Here is a 12946-nt window from a genome sequence, read left to right as displayed (position 1 = left end):
CATCACAACAGTGATGTTTTATTACCATAGTATAGCTAACACAAAAAAATATAGGTCAGCATTATCATAATTATCAGCATGGCTGTTATGCCTCTTTATGACCGTTTTGCTTAATGGTAGCCTCCTGACATTTAAAGAAAAAATAATTCAAGGCTCAGCGCTGGTCCAAAATTGATGAGTCTCCACGGTGACACATAATGCTACCCTTTCATCTTTTCATTGGTTCTAACATGGAACTCCAATGAGTCTTTATCACTATGACAACAGTATTCGCTATCTGGTGGTAGTCAAAGTGAGGCTTTAATCAACCATGGGTTGTGCAGGAGTGACTTCTCTGGCCATTTATGTTTAACCATAATAATGTTTTTTCTCTGTTCTCAAGGATCCGGCGATAGCCACTAGTAAGAGGATTGGGAATGCTTTGTATGAATCATATGACCGAGGGACAGCAAAGAGCGCCTGGGTTATGGAATCAGATGGAAGAAAACCTTTACTTGGAGAGGTAAGCTATAGCTATATGTATATATATATGTGTGTGTGTGTGTGTGTGTGTGTGTGTGTGTTTCGCCTAGAATAAGGCAAGCCCAGAGTTGCATAAATCTACTACTGCTTTTGGCTGCTCCCGTTAGGGGTCGCCACAGCAGATCATCTGTTTCCATCTCTTCCTGTCGTCTGCATCTTCCTCTGTCACACCAGCCACCTCCATGTCTTCCCTCACCACATCCATAAGCCTCCTCTTTGGCCTTCCTCTTTTCCTCTTCCCTGGGAACTCCTTATTCAGCATCCTTCTCCCAATATACCCAGCATCTCTCCTCCACACATGTCCAAGCCATCTCAATCTTGCCTCTCTAGCTTTGTCTCCAAACTGTCCAACTTGAGCAGTCCCTCTAATATAATCATTCCTAATCTTTTCCTTGTCACTCCCAGTGAAAATCTTAGCATCGTCAACTCTGCCACCTCCAGCTCCATCTCCTGTCTTTTGGTCAGTGCCACTGTCTCCAAACTATATAACATAGCTGGTCTCACAACCATCTTGTAAACCTTCCTTTTAACTCTTGCTGGTACCCTTCTGTCACAAATCACTCCTGACACTCTTCTCCACCCACTCCACCTTACCTGCACTCTTTTCTTCAGCTGTCTTCTGCACTCATTACTTTGGACAGTTGACCCCAAGTATTTAAACTCATACGCCTTCGTCACCTCTACTCCTTGCATCCTCACCATTCCACTGTCCTCCCTCTCATTCACACATATGTATTCCGTCTTGCTCCTACTGACTTTGATTTCTTTCATTTCTTTCCAGAGTTGCATAAATAACTTTACTAAACTAGTGTGGCATATGCCATATGGCAGTGTGCATATGCAAGCATGTATGAAAAAAATTCATGTGTGTGTATGAATGATCATATTTATAAGTGTGTGTGTGTGACTGATACAGCCACACGTTTAGCATCTAAATCAACAAAAGTATTCCCTAATGTTAGTTCAAACATCCAGTATGTAATATTTTGACCCTTTGCATAGCCAGACAGGGCGTGTGTTTAGTGTTTAGACAGCACTCCCTTGGTTGTGTGAGCCTGACGGTCGGATGATTTAAGAGTGTAGCTTTTGATTACTCACACAATTAGGACTGACCCCTGTGCTCATTGCATTTTTTTATGTTGTTTAAAACAAGTCAAACATATGCACTGATTTTACATTACTGTTTAATCTTCAAATGTTCTGCTTCACAGGTTCATTATATATGCACATGTGTGTGTCTGTATGTTAAATAGAATGCACACCAGTGTCTCTTTGTGTTTTGCTCTCCTTTGTTGTTTGTGCTTTATTTTTGCATATGTGTGAGATTGCAATTGATTCAAATTTTCCCAAGCATGTCTGTGTGTTTTCTGCTCAGAATGACTTAGAATAACAGAGGATGGGTTCGAATAATAAACTTTGTGGGAGGTATGGCAGTGATATTGGAAATTCAGTGACAGCCAATTATTTATCAGGCCTGAAGACACTCAACTGCTTGCAACTGATAAGGATAAAAATCTTTTTTCCTTAAGGCCTCTATGGTTAAATTTTCAAGTTTGTGAAAATGGGACAGGATCTTGTAACAGATAAATATTTTTATTCAAAGGCATATATTGACTGTATGCATAAAGGCAGGGAAGCAGGTAAAAAGACGGGGAGAAAAAAGTTGATTTAGATGTGAATAAAATATAGGAAGAAATAGGGGGAAAGAAAAGAGGTAGGCAGAGATACTTAAATTTACAGGGATATGGATGGAAGGAAGACAGTAGTTATTAGGGGTGGGACGATACTGGATCAAATTCCAAATCGTTCGATGCGGTCTTCACGGTTCGAGACGCTCCCCATTTCGCGAATGTGTTATTAATGACCGGGATTTCACTCCTACCTAAAACAACCATGGGCGGTCATTTTGACCGCCGGTTTTTAAACTCAATCTTCTGTCAAGATAATGGATTGCATATATTAGTATGTCTGTTAGGAAACTACTGACACCAAAATTGAAATTTTAACAAGGAGGCAGACGGGAATGCGCCGCAGCGGGGACGTGAATCGCAAACCAGTCGACTAAAGGGTCCAACGCGTTAGCCAACGGGCTAGCGAGTCTACACATCCATGGTCGTTACAATACTATTTTTCAAACAATTTAAAATCACTGCTAACCAATGCCTGTAAATACTGCAACACCTCGGTGGTAGTCATGGTGCATCTGAAACGGCGGCTGTACCCAGACATGTTGGAAATAATACCCGAAAAACCAAACGGAAAAAACACATATATCTAACCTAACAAACTAACAAGGCCTATAAAACGTGAAATATAAAAAAAAGAAATGAATGTTGCGTAGGAAATGACGCGAACAACGCACGCCATTTTGACCGCTCATTGTCGTTTTACGTCGATCTTATAGTAACTTTTTTTTTGTGCAATTGATCTAAAACTCAATTAATGCAAATGTATGCAATTTAAGGAGCATTCAGGGGGCGGCAAGTCTGTTTCTTTTTTTCTCCTCCCCCCACACACAAATATTAAGCTTTGAAAATCCAAAATGGTCAAAATGACCGCCTTGGTCGTTCTAGTAGTTTTTAAAGTTTTAAAGTAAAGCAATTGTTTTACAAAACAAGAAAAGATCGCACAAAATTTTGTTAGAACTTTTGCACTTGCATTACGTTTGAATACATGCCTTGATAATGCCAAAATGTTGGGCCTAATTCTTAAAATAAATGAAAAATAGAGAACTGCAATGTTGTTTTGTCTCTTGCTTACCAAGACATCCACTGTATCGTATTGAAACGTGATCTCACAGAAATACATGAAATGACCACGAGGTCTTAACATGCACATTATGTGGTGCGGCACGTAATGTGTTAAAATTACGTGCCGGCACCATGGAAACAATGCCAATGAAAAGTCAGTTAGGATCCTTTGCCGTGCTTGACACACGGATTCCTTGATTCAACAACATCATGCAATGAGAGGTGTTTAGTATTTTCCAGTTAAAGAGCAGGGTAACCAAATTGAGATTTGCTTCAAAATACTTTATAAATGTGGGAGATGTATTGCTGTTGACATGTTAAAATGTGTTGAACCATGTATAGAACTGATTTGCGGAGTTAGACTGTTTTTGGATATTTTTCCCGTTTTCCTTTCTTGATTTTTTGGCCAGCTTCCTTGTTGACGTCGCCGTCTTCCTTTGTATTGATTTAGAACACCTTTGCGTATCCCACCTAAGGTTACTAACCTTAATCTCACCTGTCTGTCCCCTATATAAAGCTCGTAACGGTAGCTGTCACTTCGAGGCAGTTGAAAGTAGTAGTTGAACGTATAGTAACTATTTGTTATCGTTATAACGTCACAGCCTAACTTCTGACAACCAGTTCAGACTAGCCAGGCAGAGATTTAGCTAATGTTGGCTACATGTAATGTTGGTCATGATAAAGTTCAATAACGTAACTTTGACAACTGTGTGGACATCATTTATTCATGCAAAATATGACAGTTGTCTAATTCATAATGATGCTTGTTTGATCGTAGAATAGACACATACAAGTATGGGAAAATGGGTTTTGCTCAAAGTTATTAGCTAGCTTCAAGGGTAAAGTAAATAATGTGCCAAGTGGGCTAATGTTAGCTTGTAATGTTAGGCTAGCTAATGGCTGTTGCTAGCTAATGTTAGCTTGCATAAATGGGAGGGGAAAAATATATTATAGGTGAAGTTACCATCTCTTCTTATCAACAGTAACTAGGGTAGCTATTTGACAGGTTCTCCTCACTCTACAGCGCGTGGTTTCGGTGCCACGCCCCCAGAGTCTGAAACCAGTGGACGCTGCAGATTTTTACACGTTTTTGAAGCTTTGTGTTATATACTTCGCAACATTTTTAATCATACAGAATTAGCTGGGTGGTTACTGATATGTTTTCCTGGAGTATGGGTATCCCAAAACACAGATTTGAGCTCAGTTACCCCCCACTTTAACAATATTTTATTTTACTGTTATTTTTGTCGTCATTTGACTGAATTTATTATCATGCCTTAGTTACAATGTTTTGTTCTTTAAAAACCCTAACCTCATGACATCAAAATGAGTTATATCACACACAATTCAGTGTTTTTAGAGAACAAAAAAAAAATCGCAACTAAGGCACTATAATAAATTCAGCATGATGTTGTTGAATCAGGGAATTCGTGTGTCCAGCACGACACTACTACTACTACTACTTTCGGCTGCTCCCGTTAGGGGTCGCCACAGCGGATCATCCGTTTCCATTTCTCCCTGTCTTCTACGTCTTCCTCTGTCACATCAGCCACCTGCATGTCTTCCCTCACCACATCCATAAACCTCCTCTTTGGCCTTCCTCTTCTCCTCTTCCCTGGCAGCTCCATATTCAGCATCCTTCTCCCAATATACCCAGCATCTCTCCTCCACACATGTCCAAGCCATCTCAATCTTGCCTCTCTTGCTTTGTCTCCAAACCGTCCAACCTGAGCGGTCCCTCTAATATAATCGTTCCTAATCCTGTCCTTTTTCGTTACTCCCAGTGAAAATCTTGTGTCCAGCACGACAAAGGATCCTAATTGACTTTCCATTGTTTCCGTGATGCCGGCAAGTAATTTTAACAAATTACGTGCCACCACCACGTAATGCCAGTGTTAAGAGATCGTGGTCATTTCGCGTATTTCTGTGAGATCATGTTGAATCGAAATTATGAGCCCTGAATCGTGAGATGTATCGAACCGTGAGATTTGTGAATCGTCCAACCCTTAGTAGTTACAACAAAGACAAAACCCAAGACTGAATGCCAGACAGACTGACTGACTGAGAGACATGGAGGGGAAAAAGGAAGGTATCATATCAGTGAACAAACAAGTGTAATCTGTGGAAATAGGTACCACACAGGACACAATCACTACTTTTGGGGTTCTTTATTTTTTTGTGTTATCACTCTAAATTGAATGGTTTAGGCAAAAATATTTCATGGTTTAGGCAGAAAGATTTCAAACAAATACAAAAAAACCCCAAAAAAAATCAATATACGGCAGTGGGCTTATCACTAAAAGAAAACACGAAAATGTACAAAATAAACATACATGCCCTCTAACCCCACTAGCAACAATGAAAAATGGGAGAATTCCATGCAACAGTAATACTTAAAGCACACTCACATTCCATTTCCCTTCACAGGGACCTCCAAGTTGAGCTTCTGGCTTTGTTCAAAAATCCTAATATCTACATGAAATAAAGATACATTTATAGAAACATGTGTTCAACTTAACCAAATACACGATTAGCTAAGGAGGCTCTACTGTAGGCTCGGTTACCTTGCTAAGCACGTTTGGATTTCCTCACAGTCTGTACATCCCACGACATTCATCGCGCTATTTGCACCTTAAAACGAACGAAACATCAGTCAAACTACTATGTAGGATACGACTATTAACCTCCACACTATTATATTAGATCGAGAGATGCATCATTAAGGCATATTTACCCATGGATTTCATTAGATGGACTCAGAATGCATATCGCCCGCATATCTCTCAGCTTACTCAACCGGAAAAAGGACCAGAATCCCCTGAGCACAAGAAGAAATTCGCCAACTCGCCCTCTAGTGGCACCATATTGTAACAGCTAAGCGTTAACCCTTTTTATGATCTTTGTTGTTCCCTTAGGTACAATCTTACTTTTTAAAATGGTTTGTACATATGAATTATATTTTAACATAACAATAACTGTAAATACCTCTTCCCTTGTAAAAAGTTAAACCAAAATAGAATCTATTCTCTTTTTTATACTGAACATATTTACACAGGGTACATGGAATTTACCACCTGGCTACATTAGGGACAGACAGACAGACAAGCTAGCATGAGACAAATAACAGGCCATTTCAGGGTACAGACAGACAGACAGACAGACAGGCATATTGGCTGAAAGAGTCAGGTAGACAACGAGATAAAGCAATGTAAATTGTTGTTCCTTGTGTCACTGGGGTTTTGCAAAATCAACAGTAGTGCATCTTTTTCCATGACTGCAAAGTGACTGTCAGAAAGACACAAAATACAACAACATGACTGGTTTAAGTTGCAAGTGCTGTGTCAGAAGAAAGTTTGGAAGACAGAATTCAGGGGGTAAGAAAGGAGGGAATGACGGGAAAAATAAATTTGGAAACTGGGAGACACTGTCAATAAGCTCTGACCTTGGAGCTCTGATCACCTTCTAAAACATCTGCCTAGAAAGTGTGTGTGTGTGTGTGTGCCTGTGTATGTGTGTGTGTATGTTTGTGTGTGTGCTTGTGTATGTATGTGTGTGTGTGTATGTTTGTGTGTGTATGTGTGTGCTTGTGTATGTGTGTTTTAATGTCTTGCATGTGTTGCATTTGTCTGCATTTATACAAGTATTATTGCAGTATTGTAGCTATGTGTGTGTGTGTGTGTGTGTGTGTGTGTGTGTGTGTGTGTGTGTGTGTGTGTGTGTGTGTGTTATAACGTGGATGCACATGATTCATGCCCTTGCTACAAGCTGGGTTGTAAAGTTATTGGCGGTGGAAGTAAAGGTAAAAGATTGCTATAGTCGAGCACAGCAACCTTGAGATTTAATACCTGTCATAGTCTAACACTGTGTGTGTGTGTGTGTGTGTGTGTGTGTGTGTGTGTGTGTGTGTGTGTGTGTGTGTGTGTGTGTGTGTGTCTCTTTCACACACACATTTCAGCCTTTCTGTGTGGATTAATCATTTATCTCAATGCATGTCATTAAGGAACACTTCGAACACTGAGTCACATCTTTAGATTTCTATTGCATTATCGATTCCTCTTGTCCTCGGTTCTCTTCCTCTCCGGATCTCTTGCCTTCTCCTTTTACCACATCGCTCTCATCAAACCAAAGCCCTCCCTTATTTAATCTCCCTTCTCCTCTCCTTTCTTTGTCATGTTCAGATCTTAAAATTTATTGTATTTTTTTTCTTTTCCAACCCAAGTGAGTACATGACTTTTAATCCTTGGAAAGCCATCAGATGCAGACTTTTAATTAATTAGAAGCAATTACATGTTTGAAAACTTAATTGAACCTAAATTTACTTTTATTCTACTCAGAAATTTTTGTGGAAAAACAAAATAGTACAACACATGGTTAATATTAACCTCAAACAACTTCATTTCTGCTACATTTAATGTTACCTTGTAAATTATTTTGGTGCAGAATTGAATATCGAGTATTTAACACAACATAATGTTTAACAATGCTTTACATTAACTTATGTCTCAAACTGACTGTCATTCGGAGATGCATATAAACGGTGCAGTAGTAGAGCATGCCTAAATAAGTGATGACAAGATGTATGGATAACCTTTAAAGCAAAGATAGCAAAGCTCAGGGCTTTGGTATCACAGGATGATCATGAGAAAGCAAAAATCCCCCCAAGTGCTAATATTAATTATAATAATAATAAGACAAAAAAAAAGAAGACATAAAAATAAAAGCCCAGCGGCATCCGGGTAGCGTAGTGGTCTATTCCATTGCCTACCAACACAGAGATTGCCGGTTCGAATCCCCGTGTTACCTCCGGCTTGGTCGGGCGTCCCTACATACACCATTGGCCGTGTCTGCAGTTGCGAAGCCGGATGTGGGTATGTGTCCTGGTCACTGCACTTGCGCCTCCTCTGGTCGGTTTGGGTGCCTGTTCAGGGGTGAGGGGGAACTGGGGGGGAATAGCGTGATCCTCCTGTGCGCTACGTCTCCCTGGCAAAACTCCTCACTATCAGGTGAAAAGAAGCAGCAGCTGGTGACTCCACATGTATCGGAGGAGGCATGTGGTAGTCTGCAGCCCTCCCCGGATCGACAGAAGGGGTGGAGCAACGACTGGGGTCAGATCGGAAGAGTGGGGTAATTGGTGCAATTGGGGAGAAAAGGGGGGGGATCCCCAAAAAATTAAATAAATAAAAGCCGAGGTTATCAGAAGAGGCTTTCTTTAAAGGTAATAAGATGATGTTATCACAGCTCTCCATTCTTTCTCCTTGCCAGGTATGGCCAGGTGAGACGGTGTTTCCAGACTACACTAGCCAAAACTGTATCGACTGGTGGGTCGATGAGTACGACAGATTCTACAAGGAGATCAAACATGATGCATTGTGGATTGTAAGGCACTCCCGATATGCTTCTCTTGTTATAAGTAAATTGCTTTTTGATATCCATCCAAGCCACTTATCCGAATTCGGGTCGCGAGATGCTGGAGCCTATCCCAGCAGTCATTGGGTGGCAGGTGGGGAGACACCCTGGACAGGCCGCCAGGCCATCACAGGGGCTTTTTGATATATAAACAGATGAAATAGCATGCATTTTATGAAGGTGAGCTTAGGTTTGTCTTTATTTTCAGCGGGTTTTGTTTTAACTTGAATTAACAGTGAGGTCATTAAAGATCTTTAAATAAAACAATTTATCTGTACTTTAATCTGATTATCATATTTTACATAACATTTCTATATTGATGATTCACCATCCTTTGCTGTTTGCTGTAATATGCACAAACTTCCTCCTGAAGGAGTCGTTCTTACTTCTGAGACCTCAGCTGAACTTTACTCAAAGTGAGCATTGCATATTCTATAGAAAGAAAAATGTTGATAAGAGGGAATGCTGCCCTTTTCAATGCCTAATCAAACTGGTGGCAAAAAAAGCCAGTGACATTGGGTGGTTTTGAGAACATATCACAAATGATTGCGATTTTTGGTCACAAAGATGTCGGGAACATTTCCTCTGTCTCTTATCTACAGGATAATGAATGAGGTGGCTAACTTCAAGAAAGGATCAACTAAAGGTTGTGCTGATAACAACCTCAACTACCCTCCTTACACTCCTAGTAAGACCTGCTTCTTTCTTCTGTTCAAAATCACAATAGAAATAATGCTGTTTAAAACTTGTGTATGTTTTATAATAATTTCTACATTACTCCAGTGATTTTGGTAGACTGGGTCAGACCTCAAAAGAATCCTAGCATTTTGTAAAAATTCTTTATGGTGTTTTGACTGAGAAGTTTTAAAATTGATTTGCTGCCAAGAAATTCTCAAACCACTGCAACGTAAGTAAAAGAAGAATGGAAGTATCGGGGACTTGGGGGATGCAGCCTAAACACAGGGTACATTTGATAGATTATCCACAATAGCCCACAAAATCATTTCGGGTTTGCTGGAAAACTCATTTAAAGAAGTTGGTCTCTGGTGTAAAATTTTGAAAGTTACTGTTGTACCATGTCTTTTATTCTGACAATGTCCCAGTAAGGATCACAACCACAGAGGGCATACTCTCCTGACACTGTCTTTTTATTGCTCTCTTCCTTATTCACTCTGTGCCTTCATTGCTCTCTCCTCTCTCATTTCCTTCTTTTCCCTCATCCTATTGTATGTATCTCTCTCTCTCTCTCTCTCTCTCTCTCTCTCTCTCTCTCTCTCTCTCTCTCTCTCTCTCTCTCTCTCTCTCTCTCTCTCTCTCTCTCTCTCTCTCTCTCTCTCTCTCTCTCTCTCTCTCTCTCTCTCTCTCTCTCTCTCTCTCTCTCTCTCTCTCTCTCTCTCTCTCTCTCTCTCTCTCTCTCTCTCTCTCTCTCTCTCTCTCTCTGGCCCCTGCCCCTACCTTTTCTCCCTGTATTCTTTTCTTTTCCTCCTCTCCTTTCCCCACCTTTTCACCTTTCATCCCCACCTCATCTCTTTTTTATTTCTATCTTCCTCTCTGTCTGTCATTTCTTCCTTTCCTCCCTACATTCTATGTTTAACCTTTCTTCCCTAATTTCCCTCACTACCTTCTTCTTCCTCCCATTACCTCCTCTCTTTCACCTCATTCCTTAGGGATTTTGGATGAGGTGATGTACAGTAAGACGCTGTGCATGGATGCCAAGCAGGCCTGGGGGGAACCACTATGATGTCCACAGTCTCTATGGCTACTCCATGGTGCTGGCTACGGAAAAGTGAGTACAAACAGACTTGGTGATGCAGGTGTGATGTGTCTGAATTATGGCTGCTGCCGCCCTTGAATTATGAAACGCTCTGTGTAATTTTGCCCTCTGTAATATCACCACGGTCATCTCTTTGAAATGAATTAGCCTAAAAATCACAGGTTATAGAGCCATAAGGTAATGAGTAATTGTATTGAGTAATTGTTTGATAAAGGATGCCTGCCCTTAAAGTGACAGATGCCCTCTACAAAACATATTTCATTTTCATAGAACAAACTTTCAAAAGATACTATATGATGATTCTTCTTTGTTGTGGGTTTGAGAGGCCTTTAGAGAGACACAGAAACCCATGTAGTTATATGAACTTATGTAAGATGTTAGGATATATTCATTTTGCTCTCTCTAACTACTCAGGTGTACTATGGCTACTGTAACTGCCAATAGGAATATGAAGTCACTAGCTACTTATTTATAAATATTACTTATTTCCAATTACTCAGCCACAGAGGCACTGGTTGCTCTTTGGCTTTTAGGTTAGATCAGAACAACTAGGCAGTACTGTCATTACTGGTGGTATCTCAACTGTTGTCCAACTACATTAAAATACTATTAAAATGCCAGGCATGTTTACACCGTTATAAAACTTTTTACAGCCTCTCCATTGTTACTTTAATTACCCGCATAGTTATTACAAAGTTACATTGTAGACAGTTAAGGGGCAGCACAGTGGCCCAGTGGTTAGCACTGTTGCATCACAGCAAGAAGGTCCTGGGTTCGAACCCCAGACCATCCCAGGTCCTTTCTGTGTGGAGTTTGCATGTTTTCCCCATGCTTGCGTTGGTGTCCTCCGGGTGCTCTGGTTTCCTCCCACAATCAAAAAGACAGCCATGTTCGGGTTAATGCTCCGGTCTGTGCACCTGAGCAAGACAATGGAAAAAAGAACTAGAGTTGGTCCCCAGGTGCTGCAGCTGCCCACTGCTCCTATACAATAGGATGGATTAAATGCAGAGAACACATTTGTTGTAAGAATACAACTCATTGTAAGAATACAATAACAAAATAAAGTGAATTTCTTCTCTTCTTTATTTCATTAAAAAAACATGACTGATGACAGTGCATAAATTACTTATCTTTATTGATTTTTGATTAAAGTACAATTTCTGGTGATAGCAATCACTTTCCATATCATATATCAATCATGTCATTACTGGGGATAGTAACAGTATTTTTTCTGTGCATACACTTATTAGTTATTGATTTTATATGAATTGATAGATATTGATAATTGCCCGTTAAAGGGTAATTTCACCGATGGTTTTGTGTTTGCACAATCAGTACTGATGAGTAATGTAGTCGAATGAAGCCATAAAGTCCTCACTGCGTATTGAGTTAATGAAGAAATATGTTGTCCTGCTCACAGTCTTTCCCATAGTGCCTACACATACCAGAATGCATTGCTGCATGTTAGCTTATCTATCGTCATCCATAAAATCCTCTGCACTAGTATTGTGGGAGGTCATTTACACCATCAGAAACATAGCTTCACAGAGAGAATGAGGATGCTGTTTTTTAACAGTGTGTTTAGAGTTGGTTAGAGTATTAGAAACCCTGCTAGGTTGTAGTTTTTCTGCCCACCAACTGATGTCATGATTAGGGCGGGCTGGACCTGTATATTTGGCTATCCGTATATTCGTTTGTTGGGTAGGTATTCAGTTTTCAAATTTGAATATTCGTGTTGCCCTGTGATGGCCTGGCGGCCTGTCCTGGGTGTTTCCCCACCTGCCGCCCAATGACTGCTGGGATAGGCTCCAGCATCCCCGCGACTCTGAGAGCAGGATAAGTGGTTTGGATAATGGATGGATGGATGGAGATTCGTGTTTTATTTTTTGTTTTTGTTTTTTTTGCTAAATGTAGGCAAACAATAAAGGTGAACTGCAAAAATACATTTTGTGAGCACATTGTTGTATATTTATGCTTTTTGATTGCACTCTTAAAATGTGGAACTATATACTGTTTTAGCTGCGGTGCCTGACATCCCTCTCACTCACAGCAGTGATGTCACGCAACTCACTCCATCTCACACCCAACTTGTGGCCATATGCGCTGATAATATTCATCCAACACACTTTCAATTTCAAGCTTCATACTCATCACTCTGTCTGACACTCTCTTCACCTCCAGCACACTCTTGACATACTCTTCCTTCAGAATTACCCCTACCCCATTTCTCTCCCTATCCACACCATGATAGAAGAGTTTGAACCGACCTCCGATGCTCCTGGCCTTACTCCCCTTCCACCTGGTCTCTTGCACACATCTACCTATCTACCTTCCTTCTCTCCATCATATCAGCCAGCTCTCTCCCTTTACCAGTCATAGTGCCAACATTCAAAGTTCCGGCTCTCATCGCCACACTCCTACCCTTCCTCCTCTCCTGCTGCCTCTGGACATGCCTTCCCCCTCTCCTTCACCCAACAGTAGCATAGTTTCCACC

The 12946-nt window shown here is 40.6% G+C and overlaps 1 protein-coding gene across 1 annotated transcript in view; it reads left to right on the top strand.

Moving 5' to 3' along the window:
- si (sucrase-isomaltase (alpha-glucosidase)) overlaps positions 1-12946 on the top strand; it is a 112063-nt gene that overhangs the window by 24345 nt on the left and 74772 nt on the right. The window contains 5 exon segments of the mRNA XM_056283008.1: positions 383-502; positions 8535-8653; positions 9281-9366; positions 10346-10404; positions 10406-10464. Of these exon segments, the coding sequence (XP_056138983.1) occupies positions 383-502; positions 8535-8653; positions 9281-9366; positions 10346-10404; positions 10406-10464 (443 nt within the window).

This window comes from Lampris incognitus, chromosome 7, assembly GCF_029633865.1.
Source record: "Lampris incognitus isolate fLamInc1 chromosome 7, fLamInc1.hap2, whole genome shotgun sequence".
Taxonomy (NCBI): Eukaryota; Metazoa; Chordata; class Actinopteri; order Lampriformes; family Lampridae; genus Lampris; species Lampris incognitus.
The sequence above is the reverse complement of the archived record's forward strand: the minus strand, read 5'-3'. Positions and strand labels throughout refer to the sequence as shown.